The sequence below is a fragment of the Alosa sapidissima genome, chromosome 19 (assembly GCF_018492685.1).
Source record: "Alosa sapidissima isolate fAloSap1 chromosome 19, fAloSap1.pri, whole genome shotgun sequence".
Classification (NCBI taxonomy): Eukaryota; Metazoa; Chordata; class Actinopteri; order Clupeiformes; family Clupeidae; genus Alosa; species Alosa sapidissima.
Window position 1 is genome coordinate 9,896,358 of NC_055975.1, and position 23,181 is coordinate 9,919,538.

A 23,181-nucleotide genomic window follows, 5' to 3' on the forward strand; every position below is an offset into this window, starting at 1 on the left:
GTCAGGGTGTGTGTGTATGTGTGTGTGTCAGGGTGTGTGTGTGTGTGTGTGTGTGTGTCAGGGTGTGTGTCAGGGTGTGTGTCAGGTTCTCATTTATGCTCTGCATCTCCTCTTTACAGTTTACCCTGTGCCCCGGGGTACATATCTTAATGAAGCCGCGGAGGAAGATTCATAGATCTGCAATGAACATATATATTGTTGAGTCTGTTAAGTGCCAGGCAGAGAGACATAGGAGTCTCATTTAGTTTCCTATGGCTTGGGGCTCCAGCCACATACAAGGAAATAGAGCCCGTCAATCGTCTTAGGCAAGTAAATGAGATCAGGGCTGGTGTAAGCCAGAAGATTTGGTTTGTAGGCAGAAGGGATATCACCCAGAGTGAGAAGAGAATTCGGTAAGTCCAGAAAGTAGTGGATCAATTGGGGTTAGACAGGGTTGCATCACTCTCCGCAGGACAGGGCAATGAGAGTCTCTCCACGTGGAGTCGTAGCCCCAGCTGGTTTTGGACCTCTCTTTGTGCTTTGGTCCTCGAGTAACAGCAGCAGGTCGACAGATCGATAGCCTGCCAGATCACACATAAATGTGTCTCAGATTTATAGTGGCCAAGTAACCTCCCGTTGGTAAGGTTTGCTCGGCAGGATTGATTAATGGGATGGGAGGGGTATGATGGGTGACTATCAGAGCTGCTTTTGAATAAATAGACTGTATGATGCATAATTCACCGAGAGGGGAATGGTTTATATTCACACAGGTGAGGAGAGATTGAACTGTAAACAGCCACAGTAATATGCCATGTGTTTATCCCATATGGCTCAGCTATTCTGTTGGATTGCCTGATAGAGGGCAACTCGGCCAACACAGTTTCACCCATTTGACCAAAGTCATTTCCGAAATAGTGCAATGTCCATCTGCCAGCATCACACAATACAGAACTAATGAGTAATGGTTATTAAGATCCACAGACCAAACCTGTCCCCTTGGAGAGGAATATGGCTAAGGGAAGTGTTCATTGCTCCAATAGATCACGGAGCAGCCATGGAATGTCAATTATCCAGACTGGTAACATTTGTCAAGGAAGAAACAAAAGAATTGAGGCAATAAACTTAGAGGCCCACTTTGATGAGCACCCTGTATCTGTATTGTAACAAAAATTTTTGACCCTGGGAAGCGTTCCCTTTTCTTTTTCTGTTCCCATTTGTGTTACTTAAAGGGGGAATTAAGCCAAGCTTTTTTCTTTCTTTGTGTTTGCAGCTTCCACGAAATGGACATTCCTCACATGTGGTGCAATCGGCCCCGAGGGACCCACACAAAACCAGTGCAACATTGCATATCGCAACAGCAGTGTCAATGTTACCGTGGGAACAAGAGCACCTTTCCAGGGCATCCAAACCTGGATTGTGCCTGAAACAGGGGAATACAGGTAGAGGCAGCACACTGGCTTGTAAACACCTTTATACACACATCCACACATCTGTCTACAGAGTCCCCCAAAGGGTCGTGGCATAGACTTTTTTGAGCAGAGTTATTTTTGTGTTCCCTCCCAATAGGTTTGCGTTCCCTTGCAATATCAAGTCAGATATAATGCACACAAATGCATTCATCTAGAAATGCATTGTTACTCAACAGTTATCTATAGGCTACTCCAGTTTTCCACTTATCCCACAGATACTGCATTTGTGTTTGTTTATTAGTTTATTCTATGTTTATTCAAGTTTTATTGTCATCTAGAATAAGAATACATGAAATATTAGAATTATATTAATTTCTAATAAACAAGACTGAAATATTATTCAAGTACTTGAAGGAACATGCCAACTTTTTTGGGAAATTAGTTTTTTTGCTGTCTACCCCAAAGTTAGATAAGAAGATAATGTGTCCTTCTCTTCTCTGTACTTGCACACCGCTGTTAGCCTATTGCTAGCCTATAGCTAAACAGGAGCTGTGGGCTAACTGGTCTAACCCAGAGCCGTATCTTTATATGGCTCTGGTCTAACCCACATAAACTGAATTATGCTACGGTAGGCTAACGGTGTCGTTAGAAGTTGGCATTTTCCCTTGACAAAGCCATGGCACGTGTAATGTAATGCAATAGAATAGAATAGAGTACTATTATCTCGTGTGTGTTTCCTCTTTGGGCGAACAGAATCACAGCGTACGGTGCATCAGGTGGTCTCAGTGTGATGGACGTGGGCAGGTCACATGGCATCTACATCGTTGGGGACTTTGACCTGAAGAAGGGTGAAGTGCTCCACATCCTGGTTGGCCAACAAGGGGAGGATGCCTGCTCTAATGTGAGTCCACATTTCAGATTTGCACCACACTGTCATTGTAGCAGAATATTTAAGTTGCTGTCGACTCTGAAATAATTCACTGGAACATAGACCAGATGTGGGTAGTCCACACATCATTGCATTTCAGTCATTCATTACACTGCACCGAGATAAATGTAGTAGTGTCCCTAAAAGAATGTAAATATGCTACAGAAATATGCATATATTCCAGAGTTAACTAAGCAGTAAACAAGGCTGTTGTGAACCAGAGCACTATGGACAGATGTCTTGTCTGCTGTGCAAGCTGAGAGGGTTTTAGGCTGAGTCTGAGACACAAGTACATTGTTCAGAACTGGTTGGTATCTCTTAGTATTTACAATTTCATGACCTGCCCCTGTAGACATCAGTTTGGTAAATGTTTACACGCGTCTTTTGTGCAGGTGAACACAGCTCTAAGTAGATTCTGTTCGGAGCAGAAAGGCCCCATGGTGAACAAGTCTATGATCAGAGGTGGGGGAGGAGGAGGCGGGGGTGCCACCTATGTCTTCAAGGTACTGGTCTGTTGTTGCTCTGCGGTAATTAGCATGTAATGCCTCAGACCCCTCTGTGACCAATGTATGTGTGGTTACCATGGTTACAGGTGGACAATGGAATCCACAAGCCCTTGCTAATTGCAGCAGGAGGTGGAGGTAGAGGCTACAACAGCCATCCCGGAGACCAGAAAGAGATCATGGACACAGACCCTGAGGTGCCAGGACGTAATGGTCTATCAGCAGCAGCAGGTATTTGGAGTTTGCTGTTCTTATGTCTCAAACTGGGGATCAAAAGGTGATCTCATTAGAGAATATTTATATTATATTATGATGTTATTTATGACCCCCTCCTTTGGTGTTCCTAAAGCAACATGTAGTCTCAATTGTGTTATGGCTCTGTCCAAGTCAGTGTCTCAGAAGCAGTTTGCCACGGCTCGGCACAGGTAGGGGATCAAACAAACAAACAAACAAACAAACAAACAAACAAACAAAAAATCCCATTTACGTATCCAGGACATGCACACATCTGATGAAGAGGCCCAAAACATGTTTGAGTCCCATAAGCCTAATTCCCTTCACAAGCACAGGGCTGACACTGCTGCTCTAAAGCTACAGTATGTACTACTAGAGAAGCAGCTGTGCATCATCAGCATAGCAGTGAAAAGAAATGTTACAGTTATAAAAATGGGACCCAATGGCAATAGGGTGAAGGAGAATAAAGATACATCAGTTTATACAACACTTCTATGAGTCACAATATTAGCCATTCTCCTTCCAAATGAGGCGTTACATCATTGGCGAGCAATGACCTGCTTTTTCTCACATTTTAAAAATGAATGCAGAATGCATTGTTGACTGTCTGCCATAGAACTCAATAGAGAGGGATTATTAGTGGTGAAGAGTTGGAGTGGAGTTGTTCCAGGATATCCACAGACACAGAAATGAATCAGTTGTTCAACCAGATCTAACTGTTGTGTAATTTATAAACAGGAGTTGGAAATTAAATGGCAGGTTTGTTCCAGTGGTGCACAGCAGTATATTAAGTGGATGAGGAAGCCACTTTTTAAACTTGTTAATAATGCACCGACAATATATACCGACATATTTGATCGTGGTGCAAACAATGTAAGGTTATTAAGCAGCACAGGAAAGGACATCAAATTGGACCACACTCTTTTTGTTATTGTACATATAAAATCGCAGTTGCTCAATTTCATAGGAGCTTTACATTGGCAATGAAAATGAGATTGAACACTGATCTTTATAGTGAATATCTACAGTAGCAAACCTACTCTTTTTCAAATTTATGTCATCTTGCTTTTGTTATGAGCCTGTAAAATGTTGTGAAAGCCCTCTAGTGCAGTTGATATCAGTGAGTCTCAGACCACTGTGGTCCAGGTGTGCTTACAGATATTTGTAGGCATTAAGTATCTAGCCTTTTGATGGAGGCTGGGGTCAAAGAAGGCTTAATCCTGCGGGAGTCCTTAAAGAGCTGCTTCATTCTGCCAGCAGTGTTCCATTGCAGATTACTCACCAAGCACACACAATACATGGAACTAGTACACCTCTGTATTCCATAACCAGTGCGCCCCACTGTGGTGTGTGTGGAGTCAACAGTGAACTTCTGGAGATGGCATCATACATTGCGGAGGCCTTTTTACTTGGCTAAGCCTTAGGTTGAAAATGTTTGACAGATTCATAATTCCCCCAAAAGGTCATCCAAGCACTAAACACAGAACGAGTCAAAATGAAGTGTGAGTGTGAATGTGAGTGTGTGTGTGTGGGTCTATGGAGGCTGTTAAAGGGCATGTACAAACATGGTGTGAGTTCCATCTGAATGGCACATTCTTATGGCTGTCCTCCATTTCAGCCTGTTCTTGACTGCTAACAAAAGCCCTGGTGAATAAAGGCCTGCCAGTGTCTGAGAGTTTGTCCGATTCTTTATTTCAATTCTTTTTTGGGTTGCATGCTGGTCTTTCCACAACCCCACTGCTCACCAGCAGAGAATAGAAGCCATCGGACATGTATTATGCATGAGCTGGGTTTTCTCAGGCTTTAAAATATGCGCAGGCTCTACTCCTGTCAACACCTTTTTGCGTGTTTGTCATTAAAGCCAGTGAAACAGAAATGAGGGCTGATATCTAAATGTACTTAGTCCAAATGTTTTTTTCCAATCAGATTATTTGTTACTGTTCATGTCTCATGTCTATAATTTAGTTGCTCCAAGTCTACTCTGATGTGGAAATAAGTACACCTGGCACATTGATTACAAAGTTTGTCGATACTGCTGTAGGCTGTCTCCAGCTCTCCCAGAGTCCCGTGAAAGCATTGTATCTGGGCATTGAGAAAAAAACAGCAATCTGAATGATTTCCTTGGGGATTTTTTTTATTTTGGTGTGTTTGAACACAGACGGCATACAGTATAATATTATTATTATTATTAGTAGTAGTAGTAGTAGTAGTAGCAGTAGTAGTAGCAGCAGCAGTAGCAGTAATAGCAGCAGTATTTATATATATATATTTATATCTACATATTCCTATTGTTTTTAGCATTAGTATTATTCCTTTTTCCAGGTGGAGGTGGAGGGTGGAATGATGGCACTCCTAGTCCTCAGGGAGGGAGGCCCCTGGTGCTGGGGGGTCAGGGAGGGCATCCCTGCCAGACGATTGGCTGGAAGTCCCACGGAGGCTTTGGAGGAGGCGGAGGGGCCTGCACCACAGGAGGAGGAGGGGGCGGCTTCAGAGGTATGTGGTCATTTACCGTATCAGGTGAGGTGGCCCATACTGCATGGGACCAGGCAGTGGTCATCAGCACTCTGCTAACTGTATACTGACTGTGCTGTTTAGGCGGGAATACCTCGAAAGAGAATGATCCTAAAGTGGCTGGACAGGACGGCACTTCATACATCAGTCCAGAGGGCAGACTCTACCTGGAGGCCATGAAAGGTGAGAGATTGGTCTGTGATTTAGTCCATTTTTACCACCAAATGGAGCCAATGTTGGCACATTACCTTTAAATACTCTATCGCTCCCTCCTGTCAATATCACGACTAATCATTATTTGAAAAACAACCCTTATGATGTTCAGAACCAGAATCTAGTAAGGGAATACTACTGGCACACCAGCACACATTAGATACCCTGGACATCTCATAAAAAGCAGTATTTATCAAGTAAAAAATGGTAGCAGATTATATCTACATCTTGTTTTTCCCCAGAGTGAGAACTGAGTCAGTCACACCCTGCCTCCAATCTGGCTGAGTGCTGAGTTGTTGTAGTTTTAGTCGGAGTCTCTACATCAGTCTCGGGGCACTGCAGCACATTAAATTAGCCAACTGCCACGGGCCATCAAATATTAAGTGAGGCAAGCGAGGCAAGCAGAACTGAATCTGAAAGACATTGTCTAACTCATGTGGTCCTGTTGGTTATGCAAAAGCATCGTCTTGTGTAATGACTGCATTGTCCTGCCCCAATGCTAAGTGCAACTCCCCAATTCCACTGTAAAATAGTTGACAGGAACACAAGGATTTCACTGAAGTCACAGTCAGCAAATTAGAACTGCGGGAATTGTTCAGCGAGCATGTTGTGCTTAAATGATCTGGGTCATTCACAACGTCTAATGAAGAGAAGCAGCATTTTAATTGAATCTGTCTGAATCTGAATTTGATTATTCTACCTTGTGTGTTTTATGTTTTCTTTTCAATTATTCTTTAATTATATTATATACTTTTCAAACTATTATTTTACTATTGCCCTTTTATGTTAATTTTAATGACCCCTGTGTATGAAATGTGCTATATAAATAAACTTCACTTGTCTAGAATAAAGAAAACAAGCAGCACTTTACCTTTACCTCCTTGAGAGCTGAGGCTATGGTTCAACACAGTGTGTCTAGTACTGTGACATGGTAATGGGACTACTTACCCATCGGCAGGTGGACTCAATCAAAAGTGTCGTTTGGATTCTGTCTGTAGTAGTTTTTTTGTGGATCAACCCTCATTTGCCGATCTGTTCGTGTTCCCTTAATGGCCTCTTTTTTTCTGTGCGGTGGCCGTCGGGCGTCTCATCAGTGGTGGACGGTGACGGCGAGGTCATCATTATCCCCGTGCTGAACTGCAGCCACTGCGAGTCCAACGAGTGCCACCGAACGGAGGAAGGAATCCAGTGTTATTGCGAAGACGGGATCCTGCTGGCCAAAGGGACCATAATGACCTGCCTTCAGGTCAACACTACAGGTATCCGTCATAATAACCGTCCAGATCACACACACATGTTATTATGAGCATGCTGAGCTAAACAACTGAATGTGCACACGTGCCACAGTGGACGCAACGCTGATGGTTGTGCTTGATGTGGGTCTTTGCTCCAGGCAAGCCTCCGCTCTCTCACCTGGCCCTGGGGCTGTCCGTGGGCACCTCGGCCCTCATCGCAGCTCTCCTGCTGGCCGTGTCTGGCGTCATGATCAGTGAGTACAGACGGACACAACACAGAGAGCCATTCACACAGATACAGACACACACACACACACACGTAGACACACAAGCAACACACATTTATACACACACATGTACTTTCACCAAACCCTCAGATGAGCAAATTGCACACACACACACACATAAACACACACACACACACACACACACACTCTCTCTCTCTCTCTCTCTCTCTCTCACTCTCACGCACACACACACACACACACACACACACACACACACACACACACACACACAGCTACATTAGTGGACAGTCCATCCGTAGCTTCAGTCTGCCGCATGCCCCTCACTAGGACACTGGAAGCCAGAACAGGTGGGCTGTTGTTCAGGGCCCCTGTGCAGAGTGCAGAGCATGCCCACGTGGGGGTGGGATGGGCAGGTGTGTGGGCGCTCGCCTGGCCAGTCTGGCTAGCCGACGTGTGCGAGCATGAGCAGTATGTTATCTCACACAGACACATGCTCACTGAGCCATCAACCCACACATCACATTAGCGCTTGATGTCCGACTGGGAGAATGCAGCGGCGCGCTGCCGCCGCCAGGATGAATGTAACACTCACATGATGGATGAGAGCGCTAAGAGCCGCCTGGCAGCACTCATCTATTATCGCCTCATAAATAACCAACTTCTAACGCCATTTGACTAGTGTGGAAAACCAGGGTCAAGGCCACCAAGACCACAACTCTGTGTGTGTGTGTGTGTGTGTGTGTGTGTGTGTGTGACTAAGGGAGTGCATGTGTACATGATTGTTGTGTGACGTGTACATTAAAGTAATGTGGTGTGTACATGAAAGTAGACCCGGCAACTGAATGCAAATGAAGATTTTTGTACGTGACTCTGTGCGTTGTTCCTCACTTCATTGTTTTTTGTGTTTATCTCTGCTTTTTGTGTGTCTTTCTATGTGCTATGTGTGTGTGTGGGGGTCTGTGTTTGTGTGTGTGTGCATGTATGTGTGTGTGTGTTTGTTTGTGTTTGTTTGTTTGTGTGTTTCTGTGTGTGCGTGTGCATGTGAGTGTGTGTGTGTATGTGTGTGTTTGTTTGTGTTTGTTTGCGTGTATGTGTGTGTGTGTCTGTGTCTGTGTCTGTCTGTGTGTGTGTTTGTGTGTGTGTGTGTGTGTGTGTGCGCGTGTTTGTGTGTGTATCCAGTGTACAGACGAAAGCACACAGAGCTGCAGTCCATTCAGCTGGAGCTGCAGAGTCCTGACTGCAAGCTAAGTAAGCTTCGGGCGTCCACCATCATGACTGACTACAACCCCAACTACTGTTTCGCTGGCAAGACAGTCTCAGTCAACGACCTGAAGGAGGTGCCTCGCCGTCACATCTCCCTGACCAGGTCAGACATTCCCCTTCTATAAGCCTGAGCCTCGTATGGGCCATGATGTCCACCAAGGCTTTAAAAAAAGGACAGACACTGTCATGCAAAGCGGCCTTTGTTGACTGGTGTTATTTCATATATTCATTCTTTGCAGACTATTTCTGCGTTTGGCTATTACTATCTCCTTTCCGTACTACTTTACATCACTGCCAACTCCCTTCTGTCATTCCTGCCCACTGCTATAACAATTTACAGTGACCCGTAACATCTATCTATCTATCTATCTATCTATCTATCTATCTATCTATCTATCTATCCATTCTTCTGTCTCCCCCCCTATGTATATGTCAATAGGGGTCTGGGGCATGGTGCGTTTGGTGAGGTATATGAAGGGCTTATCACTATACCAGGAGACTCCAGCCCCATGCAGGTGGCAGTGAAGGTGCGTCCTACAAGCTACTACAAACAACTTCTGTTTTCATGATAAAATATAAGCTCAGAGTGCAATGGACATATACAGTATGGGTCATTGTGGCGTTGTATCTACATGTATGTCTATTGAGTGCCTAATGTCTTGTCTTAAATGTAGACTCTCCCAGAGGTGTGTTCTGAACAGGATGAGCTGGACTTCCTGATGGAGGCTCTAATTATCAGGTGTGCCTCGCAAGACAGAGCATAGGCATTAGAATGCATCCTCTATATTACATTTCAACCAATTAAATCCATCCACTGTATTGATTATGATCAGCACATTATTATTCTGACCCAAAACACCCTCTCTCTCTTTCTCTCTTTCTCTCTTTCTCTCTTTCTCTCTCTCTCTATCTCTCTCTCTCTCTCTCTCTCTCTCTCTCTCTCTCTCTCTCTCTCTCTCTCTCTCTCTCTCTCTCTCTCTCTCTCTCTCTCTCTCTGTCTCTCCCACTCCCAGTAAGTTCAGCCACCAGAACATCGTGCGGTGTGTTGGCGTGTGCCTGCAGGCTCTGCCGCGCTTCATCCTGCTGGAGCTGATGACGGGAGGTGATCTCAAGAGCTTCCTGAGAGAGACTCGACCCAGACTGGTGAGGACATGCGGTCTCTATAAGTGTGCATGGATGGATGGCTGGATAGATGGATGTATGAATGAATGAATAGATGGATGGATGGATGGATGGATGGATGGATGGAGGGATGAATAAAATGTGTCATGGTGTATTTTGCTTGTCTGCTCTTTCCCCAACCTCAGGACCAACCTTCCAGTCTCACGATGGTGGACCTGCTGAACATCGCTAGAGACATCGCTCGGGGCTGTCAGTACTTAGAGGAGAACCAGTTCATTCATAGGTATCAGAACGTACAAATACACACACACACACACATACACACACACACATGCACGTTCACACATACACACACACACACAAACACACACACACACGCACACACACACAAAGTTCCACAGAATGGTGTATCTTGGTATATTGGCTGGTTTCTTTCCTCCCTACTTTCCAAATTTCAGTATGTTTGTCACGGCAGCAGCAGTCCCACCTCAGCACCCAACAGCCTCCTCGTTTCCTGCTCTCCTTCCTCACACCAAGACAAACGACTCCAATTAAAAGTCATTTACCCAACATGTGCACTAAAATTATCAATCCGCTTAATGGCACCTGGGTCGAAGGCTGGGAAAGGAAGAGACTTTATCCACTTTCACACAGCATTAACATTAACATTCACCCCACCTGGAGTTCGAAGTTGTATTTATTTGGGTTTAAGGTGACAATATCAGGTTCTCTTCATTTAGGGCCTTCTAACCGTTTCTAATTTCCTCGTCACTTTCATGTGAGACACACACACACACACACACACACACACACACACACACACTGTTAATGATTGTGCGTTCCTTTGGCTGCTCAGACACAATAATACTGTACCACCCCTCGTTTACTAGCTTCAAGCCTCATATTTGGGAAATGGGCTGTTACAAATGGCATTCTTATTTTGATTAATGTATGCTGTTGTAATTGTTTCAAATACCTGGTTAGAAATGTGTGCACAGAATTCTAAAAATGATATATTAAAGACTGTAGGTTATGAAACCACAGAGGAGTGAGATATTAAAGACTGTAGGTTATGAAGTCACAGAGGAGCGAGATTGCTGTGCTGGGAGTCCCTGTACTCTGCAAGTTTATATATATCATTGTCATTATAGCCTTTATATAACCCTACTGTCCTTTGGACATGTCAGTGTTCTTTATGGTGAACAGTCTCACTTTTACCTACATACATAACATACGTTTACATCTCATTCACAGAGACATAGCTGCAAGAAACTGCCTGCTCACCTGCAAGGGCCCAGAGAGGGTGGCCAAGATTGGAGACTTTGGAATGGCTCGAGACATCTACAGGTACTTTTAATTTGATATCTTTATTTCTGCATTTAGCTGACGCTTTTATCGAAAGCAAAGACTTAAAGATACAATTTGAACCCACAAGTTGAATTGAACTCATAACTTCTGTGGCTACTGCACGCTAGTTCCTTAGAGCCCTCCTAGAACCACTACACTACCACATCACAGAATGACCAGTGATAGTAGAACCACTACACTACCAGATCAGAGAATGACCAGTGATGGTAGAACATCTACACTACCAGATCAGAGAATGACCAGTGATGGTAGAACCAATACACTATCACATCAGAGAATGACCAATGATGGTAGAACCACTACACTACCACATTAGAGAATGACCAGTGATGGTAGAACCACTACACTACCACATCAGAGAATGACCAGTGATGGTAGAACCTCTACACTTCCACATCAGAGAATGACCAGTGATGGTAGAACCTCTACACTATCACATCAGAGAATGACCAGTGATGGTAGAACCTCTACACTATCACATCAGAGAATGACCAGTGATGATAGGGTTCTATCACATCAGAGAATGACCAGTGATGGTAGAACCTCTACACTATCAGATCAGAGAATGACCAGTGATGATAGAACCACTACACTACCACATCAGAGAATGACCAGTGATGGTAGAACCTCTACACTAAGTAGACGTGTGACCGCGCACATCCCTTTTCACCGTTTTGGATGGGTGCTGGATCAGAGAAATGACTCCAAAAGTAAGAGAGAGTGATCCGCACACCATATAGCTCCCTTGAAAGTTTTTTTTTATTTTGCGTGCAACGTTTCGAGCCCCTGGCTCTACCAAAGCCTGAGGAAGAGCCAGGGGCTCTTGCACGCAAAATAAAAAACCTTTCAAGGGAGCTATATGGTGTGCGGATCACTCTCTCTTACTCTTAGAACCTCTACACTATCACATCAGAGAATGACCAGTAATGGTAGAACCTCCACACTATCACATCAGAGAATGACCAGTGATGGGAGTGTACTTTGCAAACATTACACACTTAGAGGGGGCAGCTGGTGGCCTACTGGTTAGAGCTTCTGGCTTGAAACCGAAGGGTTGCCGGTTCAATCCCCGACCAGTAGGGAAAATGTGGGCGGGGGAAGTGGTTAAGCACTGCTCTCCCGTGCCCTTGAGCAAGGCACTGATCCCCGAGCGCCGCTGTAGCAGGCAGCTCACTGCTCTGGGTAAGTGTGTGCTTCACCTCACTGTGTGTTCACTGTGTTCACTGTGTGCTCTGTGTGTTTCACTAATTTACGGATGGGATAAATGCAGAGACCAAATTTCCCTCACAGGATCAAAAGAGTATCTATACTACTCAGGGCCTGAAGTTAACTTTTTTGGCCCCCAGCCACTTTGGCAGGTGGATTTTGAATTCCACCTGCCACAGAGGTTTTTTACCAGCCAAAATTTTTTCCTGCCTAAAATAAAAGTGAACGACTCAGAAAATGCATAAGAATGGTTCTTGAACTTGTACAGAATACAAATTAAACTCCTGTCGAGTTATTATCCAACTTAATCTAATTTATGACTAGACCTACATAATGACTTACAACTGTATCTGACCTGGTGTGACAGGCATTTACTTGTAGAATAGAAAATAACAGAAATACAAACAGCCAATCATCTCACTGATCACTACAATGCATCTCTTCGGTTTTATCGTCATACACCAGCCAGTCCCTCTCCAGTTTCCATTTCGAATTAAAACGTCGTTTTTTATCTTTATTTGAATCGTCCTCATCTTTTTTAATGGTCTGTAACAGCCAACGGCCTCTTCACCCCGGCTTTATGCCGCCACATTTTATTTCGAATATCCAAGAAAATGGCGGCTTGCCGGGCTTGCTTAACAAAAACAATAGGCTACGTGATTGGTCAACAACACAACACTTGCTCAGTCTTATTGACTACTCGCCAACGTGGCAGGTAGATTGACAGTTTCACCCGCCAATCACAAAAGTTACCCGCATTTGGCGTGTGGGCGGGTGCCAATTTCATGCCCTGCTTATACTTATACTTACACTCACATTAACCACAAAACATGGCCAATGTTATTTCCATCAAAAGTGCCTGTGTATGGTTAAGTGTTCAAGAGGGCAGAATAAAAAATGGATGCGGATGTTTTGTTGGTGCGATGTTATGGCTGGGAGCACCTAGATGGAAGAATAATTGTGAAGGAGAGAAAAGTCAGTGTCAGAGGAAGCACAGCATCAGACTCGAGCTTCTTCAGCAGGAAGTCTGCACAATAGAGGGCTCTGATTGCTGATGTAGATTTTTTTGGGCCTCCCCACTGAGAGTTGTCAACAGGAACTGAGAAGTTTTCACCCCGTGGGGTAGAACCGAGGGGTGTGCAGATGGAATTGTAGCAGCAATGACTGCTGCCTTTTTCCTGTTTGTCACGGATTGTAAAAACGTACAAGACTTTGACTCTTAACTCTTAACATCGATTTAGGCTCACAAAGTGTTCAAGTGTGTGTAAAAGAAAGCTTACCCAAATTCACATCCAAATAAATACTCTCTCTCTCACTTACACACGTACACGCACACACACACAGAAACACAAACACACTCACACACACACACACACACACACACACACACACACACACACACACACCTCCTCCAGCCAAGGCCCCGCTCCCTCTCCTCGCCACATCCTGCCTGATGACACCATCTCTGGAAGTAAAGCTTTTCGTACATACACACACACACACACATGCACACACACACACATGCACACGCTCACACACATGCACACACACACACACACATATGCGCACACACACACACACACACACACATGCACAGATGCAAGCCCAGGCGGGTTTAGAGTGGAGAGGCTCCCACCCATACACACACACACACACACACACACATGCACAGATGCAGGCACAGGCTGGTTTAGAGTAGAGGTGCTCCCACACATACACATACACACACATACATACACACACACACACACGCACACAGGCACACATGCAAGCACAGGTGGGTTTAGCGTCGAGGTGCTCCCACACATACACACACACACACATGTGCACACACACACACACACACACACACACACACACACACACACACACACACACACACACACACACACACACAGACACACACACACAGATGCAGGCACAGGCGGGTTTAGAAACGCTCCCATTCATCTGTGTGGGCTGAAGGCTGTATGTCAGCACAGGCAGGAAAAGGAGCTCAGCGTTCGGCGCCACAGATCGCGCTCCGCAGACGTGTTTTTGTGATAAATGGATCGCCTCACTGTCGCCTCGCACCTCTTTAAATTTATCTCATCGCCACGGCGGCCCACGAGGCTGTGCAGCACGCAAGAGCACCACGGGTAGGCGGACGAGATGAACCGCGATACGTTTTGATCAGCAGGTGATCTGATACCAGACCCTCTTATCAGATGTGCTCTGTGCAGAACATGGAAAGGGATTAAGTGAGCAGCGAGGATTAGGTGTCGAGAGAACAAAGTCACTTTGTCACTTTGTTTTTTTTTTGTTTTTTCCTTCCCAAGAGATAAGCAAAGCACTGTGTGTTTCTGACACCCAGAACATGGTGCGGACAATGCAGCTTGAAATGCATATTTAGTGTGATTTGACACAGGGCTCAAAGTGTCTGGGCTTCTAGACAGCTGCTTGTTTTCAGGACATTTCAAGGAATGCCTCTAACGGTATCTCTGCTCCCATCTGTCTGAGTGAGTTGGTGTCTGTTTTCTGATGAAGACCTTCAGTTAATCAAGCTGTTTGCTCTCCTGTGCCCTTCGTCCCCAGTCTGTTGTGGATTTGAATAATAACTACAACTGTTTTTCTAACATAGTGTTTGTGTGTGTGTGTGTGTGTGTGTGTGTGTGTGTGTGTGTGTGTGTGTGTGTGTGTGTGTGTGGTTTGCCTGTGTTATGCCAAAAGAGCAAGTTATTACAGGAAAGGAGGGCGTGCTATGCTGCCAGTTAAATGGATGCCCCCCGAGGCTTTTATGGAGGGGATCTTCACGTCCAAAACTGACACATGGTAAACTGAACACTTCACCCCCTAAACCTGTAATCCCCCCTGCAAATTACCCCGGCCTCCCAGTCCTGCCCCGCCATTCCTCCTGTACTTACCCTCAATGATTAGTCACCCCTGTTTCACACACCGCTTCCATTCATTTTCACGGACTGTTTATTTTCTCTGTTCTGTTCTGTTCCGTTAACCCTCGCAGGTCCTTTGGGGTTCTGCTCTGGGAGATCTTCTCCTTGGGTTACATGCCGTATCCCAGTCGGAGTAACCAGGAGGTTCTAGAGTTTGTCACTAATGGAGGCAGGATGGACCCACCCAAGGGATGTCCAGGGCCTGTGTAAGTTCATATAACAGTGTTATATTTACAGATGCATCTCAAACAATTAGAACATCATGGAAAAGTCCATTGCCCTGCCCAGACTGAGAGATTAAAGGCTCAGGAAACCATTGCCGGTGTTTTGACTTAATTAGCTGATTAGAGCTCATCTCAGGTCGATAGTTCTGTTCAGTCCATTTTTTATTCTAATATTCTGAGATTGTATATTTTTTATTTTCATAAGCTGTGAAGCATAATCATCAAGATTAGAATAATAATATAATCAAGATTAAAAGGCTTGACATATTTCACTTCATGTGTATTGAATGTAGATTGATGTACATGTATACACACACACACACACACACACACACACACACACACACACACACATACATACTGTACATATAACTATAACATCATATATATGTCTAGAGAGAGAGAGAGAGAGAGAGAGAGAGAGAAAGAGAGTGTGAGAGAGAGAATGAGAGAGAAATGCCTTGCTCAAGGACACCTCAGCTGTAGATGTGGCCATGGGAGAGTGATGTTCAAGTGCTCCCCCTCTGCCCACATTGTCCTACCTGTCTGTCAAGTCTGATTCCCAGATAACCAGTAGGCCCTGGCTGCCCCACAAAACACCACCTTTTATGTACAGTCAAAAGCAGTTTCGTGTTTATGCATAATAGGAAGGTAATACCATAGGCTTATTTTCAGAGGAATTCATAGTGGATATGGTTTACCCTCCCTATTGGTCATTTACATTTACACTCTTCAGCATGGCTTTGTTCACAGGACCAGGAATTATTATTGTATGGGTTGTTTTAATTATGCATTTCGAATCACAATGGTAATTACATCTAGGGCTGATGCAATCACTTTTGGGCTGGATAGCTATTGTGTATTTACATTCAGTTAACACTCATAAAATCACTCATTGATACCTAAAAACGGTGTGTGTGTGTGTGTGTGTGTGTGTGTGTGTGTGTGTGTTTTATGACCAGGTATCGGATAATGACACAAAGCTGGCAGCATCAACCCGAAGACCGACCAAATTTCTGCACCATCCTTGAGAGGATTGACTTCTGCTTGCAGGTACTGGGTCTAGTGAATTATTTAGAGCAGAAAACCTATCTAGGAAAGAAATCCTTTAGTGAGTTTGTCCTTGAAATGTTTATAAGCTCTTTTCTGTTGGATGTACAGGCTGCATTATGTATGTGGAGTACGTATAGAGTTTTAAAAAGATTTTGGTTCTCGTTGCATCTATTTTATTTCTCATTTCTACATTTCTACGGAAAGGAAACATGGCGCTGAAGTGCAACCTCTGATTCACTCTTTGCAGGACCCCGAGGTAGTGACCGCGCCTCTGGCTGTGGAGTACGGTCCCATCTCTGAAGAGGAGGAGCGCGTAGCCTTGCATCCAGATGACCCCTCCAACCCGTCCCTGCTGGTGGCTGCCCAGGGCCCGCCGGAGGGAGCCGAGACCCCACCCAACCACTGTGAGGAGGCCAGGAAGATGGGCGAAGCCCTGCTGCTGCCCGGACACCACCTGTCCGAGCCCAAGCCGGCCACGGTCCTGACCTCTCCTGCCCAGCCTCCGACCAAACAGCATGTCCCACTCTCCCACATGACCCTGTGCTCCAACACCACCGCGTCCTCCGTGGGTCAGTCCACCATGACGTCCACCCCGGACGGAGGCCACGTCAACCTGGCCTTTACCCAGATGCACCCGACCGAGAAGGACAGTCGCAACGGGAAGCCCACCAACCTGTGGAACCCCACCTACGGCTCCTGGTTCCTGCAGCAGCAGCAGAAGCAGCGGCAGCAACAACAACAGCAACAACAACAGCAGCAACAGCAGCAGCAGCAGCAGAGGCAGGCGAACAGTGGGCGGGTGCCTGGAGAAGGTCAGGAGCACACGGGCAGGACAGTGGCCGACCCGCTGGGCCTGCAGCATCAGCACAAGCAGCAGCAGATTCAGTTCCTTCAGCAGCAGCAGCAGCAGCAACAGCAACAGCAACAACAGCAGCAGCAGCAGCAGATCCAGTTCCATCAGCAGCAACAGGGTCTCTGCCGGCCCCTGCTGCCTCCTCCCCCTCCCCCTGGCATGACCCAGACTCCTCTGCTCCTGGATTCGGCCGCCCTGCCCCCAGTGCCGCTCTACAGACTGCGCCGCTTCCCCTGTGGCAACATCGGCTACGGGTACCAGGAGCAGGGCCTGCCCATGGAGTCGTCTATGCCCATGCCCCTGGCAGTGCCCACGCCGCAGCCCCCACCTCCTCTCCCTGGAGCGCAGAGACCCCTCTCTCTCGGCCGCACAGGGAACCCCGAGGAAAGCCGCCCACTCCTGGTCACCAAGGGGACGGTGCAGGACTCCAGGTTGCCCACGATGGAGGGGCACAATGCCACTGTACTTTAACAGCCTACCCCCCTCCCCTCATCACAGTCCTAGGTCAAAGGTCAATCATCCTGTGCCAACACTGTGCCGTTGCCGAGAGGGTTGTTCTGTTCTGCTTGCCCATCTCAATTCCCCTACTCCCTGACCTGAGACCTGTAAACCCGTGAAGCCGTGTTCAGCCCTTTGTCTTTCCACTTAAAAAGATTATCTAGATCAGACTTTTCACTGGTAAGGGATAAGGGCAATGCCAATGGCTATGTGGAATTTTTCTTTTTCTTTTTTTTTTAATCAGTGTCGTTATTTTATGATTAATAATCAGGTCTGATGATGACACACAGCTGGTGGCTTTCTGTATCACTCCCTTCTGGAGCCCTGTTAGATTGAAAGTCGGGGGGTCAGGACATTTTTATTTTAAAGAAGGACCAATCACATGCGCTCACTTTCAATAGGATGCGACCTGCTCATCTCAAGACTGCAGGATGCCAGAGGCACTTTTATCTTTGAGAAAAAGATGTGTTTGTTTGTTGATATTTGCTTGCTTGCTTGTTTATTTATTCATTTGTTTATTTATTATTTGGAAGCTCTGTAAATTATTAATGGTAGCATTCCATATTTTTTTAACTCTGTTGGGTTAAAAATGTAAGTCCAACATTAAATTGAATTAAAACACTTCTAAAGGGGCACTGCTGAATGGACGGGTTGAGTGGAAAACTACAGCAAGCTTTTTCCAGTATGTTGAACATGTATCTTGATACTAAGAGTGGGTCCATATCGGCCCTGTTTCTAAATAGTGTATTTTTGTGTACAAGTGATCATTGAAAATGGATGGATATCAAAACAGTCATATTTTCATGAAATTCAACTTATGTAAATAGAAAGCATTGAAAAGATGTCAATTACTTTTGCTTGGATCTTGGTTGTTCTGTCTCAAGCAGTTGAGTAAGCATTCTTGCCAGAGGCACACTTAATGAAACCATTACCTGTACTAATGTCTAAAATATCTGTCTTTTCCAACAGCCTAATTTTGACATTGTTGTGTAGTTACCCTTTAAGTGTGTTTTAATATATCAGATATTGAGCTTACATATTTTTCATAATTTCTATCGAAGAGAAACTATTGAATAATTGAATGTTTTCCTCAAAATGGAAATAATATATATATAAATAAGATTTGTAACTGTCTGTTAAAAAGCTACGTCCCAATGCAGTAATTCACCTGTGTCTGTTGAACATAACAAAAATACCATTCCAGACAGTGGTATCAGTCCTAAATCAAGAGATAAGGCCTCAGCAAATTTTTCAATGTACTATTAAACTGGATGGTCTGTATCGCTAATTCAACCTTTCAAATTCTCATCTCCCTGACAAACTGCACCTGATATAAATAGTTCCAGCACTTTCTCAATATTTATTCCTCAATCTCTCTGACAATTTTGTCACCTGTGTGTGATTGACACATTACACATTTTATTACATTTCGTCAGTGGGAATTAAGGTCTTGACCATCAGTACGCAGCAGATGTAATAAAGAGAAAGGATACTACGCATCTCTGCCAGGACATTCAGTTTATAACACTGAAACACTTGTGTTGGACTTGTATGAGATTACCTTCTGTGATAATGGGTCATTAAAGGCTTTGAGAGAAAATAATAGATGGATTTTATGTACAGGTGATGCAAGCAGCCATTCCATCATTTACTTTTCTTATTGGTTTATTAATTAATTCTCCAGGTGAATGGAGAGCATGTTTGCATTTTCAAGTTTATTTTAAGCCATCTCCTATTGGGACAGAGCTGCCCTTGTAAAATTTGTATAGTAATTAAACTATTGTACTATGTCTCTGGTAAAACCATGTAAGTTGACCCTCATTGGTGAGAAAACTAATAAATTGCTCTATAAAATCTACTGCTTGGTTAAAAAAAACATTACCTCAAACTAGCTTGTGAAATTATAACTACTACTACTACAAGCCATAACAAATATTGTGTCCAGACAACACAGACAAATGCAGACAGTGTGCTGGGAAAAGATAGTTTATTTATTTGTGATATTTCTTACAAACACCCTTTTTACAATATGAGAAATAACACCTCCAAACGTTCCATTGCCTTGGACTTAATTTCTTGCAACTGATGATGACATACAAACAAGACAAAAATAAAAATCAAAACAGACCCACTTCTTTACAATATTACTGAATTGTAAAAACCACAACACACCAACATTCCATCTTTACCCTGCAAAATACCCTAAACGTATGGACGCAAAGATACCCAACATTCAACACTGATACAAATGAAACCCTGGGAACCATCCCCTCCCCCACGCAGCCCCCCCCCCCCCCCCCCCACCAGAGAAGGTGGCAGGATCTTAATCAAGCCCATTCAAACCTCACTTTAACTGTTACGTTTCAACTTATGACGTCTTCACAAGCCATTCTAAATAAAGCAAGCCAATGAGTTCATTCGATGACTTGAGAAGCGTCACAGTAGCCACACTCACACACATTTTCGGACTTTTCTGAAGCATCGCCTGCTTGTTTGAGAAGAGCAGAGAAGATGATGATGGTCAGCGATGTGTGTTCAGGAATGTTTTAGCAATGTTAAAGTGCTATGTAATGACCTACCCTATTGGCCAATATTGTCATCTTCACAAGTGCAAGAATTTGGTAAACCCACATAAAATATACAGTCATGGACACTGACGCATCACTTAAATTGAAGGCAATGCTACTATTAACAGAGTTCAAGACTATCCAAAAACACTCCGTCATCAGTGTAAAAATATACCCTTTGCTGTGCAGAAACCCCGTACATTCATGTATTGCCTCTCCAATTCCTTAGTGTTCAACTCATCAACATTCAAAACCATCGTCTTGGACTCCGAGGTTTCTGTTCTCTTCAATAAAGTGCTTAGCTTCATTCTCATATGCACTAAATCATTGACCTCATTCTCTCTGAAATGAGAGAAAAATCAACTCATTTTGATCAGTTCATTTTCAAGAATTGTCATGCTATCTTTCAGAAAGTAAAGTTAATTCCTAGTGTAAATACTAAAATAGGAACCCCAAGGGCATTATTGCACAGGCACATACCTGAAGATAGGGGAACCGTTTTAATCTTTAAAGAAACTTAATTTCCACTGTAGTCTGTTAATAGGTAGTGCTCGGTTTCCTTAGTGCTATTCTATCAGGAATGTCTCGCCATGTTAGTCAGTAACAGCACAGAAAGACAATGATGAAGGGCTCACACAGACGTTCACATCAAAACAAAAGGAGAGCATACTACAGTGCAAGGCCTTGTTCTAGCGAACGATGGTCGACAAGAGTGGCTCAGCTGGACTCATCCATGAGCTTGGCACCACTGATGCCCCGGTACGTGATGCGGCTGGGACGCACCAGCACACCGTAGCCTGACCGACAGCTGAAGTAGCGGCGGCCGTCCACAGAGCCGTCGTTCTTGCCCCGAGGACTGCGCAGCTCCAACCCCAGCCACATGCCCGGGGCAAAGTCGGCGGTGCCCACGTAGCGAATGGTGCCCATCTCACTGGCACTGCTCAGCAGGACCTGCATGCCCACGTGGAGTTTGACCATCTTGTCCGAGTTGGAGGAGGCGGTGGTGGTGGTGGTGGTGGTGGTGGTGGCACCTCCTGTGCTGCTTGGGCGACGGCCTGAGGCCTCCATACCATAGCCAGCACTCGCTGTGCTCCAGCGACGTCTAACACTGCTTGAGCGGTTCCTGTGAAATTAAAAAATACGGCAGAACAAAAAGCAGAGAAACAGGAAAGGGTAATTAAAATAGACTAAGACCAATTAAAATAGACAGAAAAATAAAACATCTTTCAATTCATATTAATTATAAACAGATGATCCAATAGGTCTTCACACAGCACAATGTAAACACAAATTAGTAATCGCATCACTCAATGACTATGTTTACATGGACAGTAATAATATTCTGATATCAACCCGATTAAAGCATTTTCTAATTACCTTAACCCCAATACGGCCATAATGGGAACGCGCAATTATCGTGTGGAAACATGGAGTGTTCCAATCTAGGTCACAGTATTTAGATATGCATGGCCTTTTGGAGTTTTGGCAGAATTCTGTGACACATACCTATGGACAGGTAAGTCCTGTAATGTGAATTTGTTATTCACTGGACTACAATCTGTAACAAACATGAATGGAATATTTTATCAGCAACTAATGTAAACACCGTAATCTAAATATTGTCTTACTTGGAATAAGATCAATGGTCAGATTATTGCTGTCCAATGTAAACACAGCCGGTGATGTAAAGCTGAATACCTGCTGACTGGACTTTTACGATTTTGTTCCTTAGGTGTGGAGATGGCTGTTGATGTACTGAAACTCCGGCGTATTCCTGTACGGATGCAGCAAAATAAATACCAAAACAGAAGGCATCTTCATTTTACACGACTTTCAAGCCTGTTAAAAAGTGAAAGTGAAGTCAAAGAGAGAAGCTCACCTGTCGTCGGGTGACTGAGTCGAGAGGAGGACAGCTCAGACAAGCAGTCCACCGAGCCGTGAATCCTGATTGAAAAGGGAGGACAGACGCTTAGAGTCAGTGTCATTTCCACCAACAGGAAGTTGTTGTCATAACCACTACATGTGGAGAAGGCTTATTTCCAGTTGTTGTGTCAGATATGCAACAAACGTGAGTGAATGATCTGTCTTATTTACAAATGTTGAGAATGGAAATCTGAATAGTTTTGAGAGCACTTAAGCAAAGTAGGTTGACAAAGTCAAAAACTAAAAAGGTTTATGGAGAGCGAGAGAGAGAGAGAGAGAGAGAGAGAGAGAGAGAGAGAGAGAGAGAGAGAGAGAGAGAGAGAGAGAAAGACTGAGAAACTACTGGACTTGATTTATCCAATTTTCTTTTCAGTTTCAGAAAAACAAACACATTTCCTTTTTTTCCTTCTACTTACTGATAATGGACCTTATGCACAAAAGGCTCTTCAGGTAGCTCGTTTGTTGTTGTTGTGGAGCCAGATGTGTTTTAACCTGCCGCTATTGTTAATGTAATTTGTGTCTACACGGACCCGGTTGGTTGTTGCACCTAGTGAATCACCACGTTACGATGTAAAAGGATTTATGGTTTTAAGTGTTAAAATTGTTATTATTGGGTAAACAATGTTTTCATTGTTGGAGTGAAGATGTAAGGAGCAGAATATAACAGTAGATGCCGTTACAACACAGTTAACACTCCACTGGAAACACATGAGCTACCTGAAGAGTTTTTTGTGCATAAGGTCTATTTAAAACAAATCTCCAAAGGAATAAATGGGAAAGAGTAGAACACAGTCCTGCACTCAGGACAGAATGAGGGGAACTGAGAAGAAAGGCCATCTAGAAACAATCTAGATGAAAGGCCATCTAGAAACAATCTAGATGAAAGGCCATCTAGAAACATGTGCCCATGGGGG

General features: G+C 44.4%; 2 protein-coding genes across 10 annotated transcripts in view; one reads left to right on the top strand and one right to left on the bottom strand.

Moving 5' to 3' along the window:
* The window catches only part of alk (ALK receptor tyrosine kinase), a 274,847-nt gene extending 255,212 nt beyond the window's left edge, over positions 1-19,635 (top strand). For 3 of the 4 annotated variants that reach the window (XM_042071615.1, XM_042071617.1, XM_042071618.1), the window contains 18 exons: positions 1,250-1,418; positions 2,142-2,289; positions 2,709-2,819; positions 2,909-3,050; positions 5,376-5,546; positions 5,649-5,747; positions 6,872-7,036; positions 7,171-7,266; positions 8,440-8,626; positions 8,963-9,050; positions 9,198-9,262; positions 9,537-9,666; positions 9,831-9,928; positions 10,900-10,992; positions 14,929-15,030; positions 15,221-15,355; positions 16,336-16,426; positions 16,674-19,635. In XM_042071615.1, the coding sequence (XP_041927549.1) occupies positions 1,250-1,418; positions 2,142-2,289; positions 2,709-2,819; positions 2,909-3,050; positions 5,376-5,546; positions 5,649-5,747; positions 6,872-7,036; positions 7,171-7,266; positions 8,440-8,626; positions 8,963-9,050; positions 9,198-9,262; positions 9,537-9,666; positions 9,831-9,928; positions 10,900-10,992; positions 14,929-15,030; positions 15,221-15,355; positions 16,336-16,426; positions 16,674-17,750 (3,167 nt within the window). In that variant the 3' untranslated portion in view covers positions 17,751-19,635. The remainder of the gene's footprint in view (positions 1-1,249; positions 1,419-2,141; positions 2,290-2,708; positions 2,820-2,908; positions 3,051-5,375; positions 5,547-5,648; positions 5,748-6,871; positions 7,037-7,170; positions 7,267-8,439; positions 8,627-8,962; positions 9,051-9,197; positions 9,263-9,536; positions 9,667-9,830; positions 9,929-10,899; positions 10,993-14,928; positions 15,031-15,220; positions 15,356-16,335; positions 16,427-16,673) is intronic. The other variant, XM_042071616.1, reaches the window with a different exon arrangement.
* Positions 19,636-19,747: 112 nt separating this feature from the next.
* The window catches only part of zgc:103755 (uncharacterized protein LOC449988 homolog), a 32,245-nt gene continuing 28,811 nt past the window's right edge, over positions 19,748-23,181 (bottom strand). For all 6 annotated transcript variants that reach the window (XM_042071622.1, XM_042071620.1, XM_042071623.1 and 3 more), the window contains 3 exons: positions 22,224-22,288; positions 22,043-22,118; positions 19,748-21,467 (listed from right to left, as the gene is read on the bottom strand). In XM_042071622.1, the coding sequence (XP_041927556.1) occupies positions 21,062-21,467; positions 22,043-22,118; positions 22,224-22,288 (547 nt within the window). In that variant the 3' untranslated portion in view covers positions 19,748-21,061. The remainder of the gene's footprint in view (positions 21,468-22,042; positions 22,119-22,223; positions 22,289-23,181) is intronic.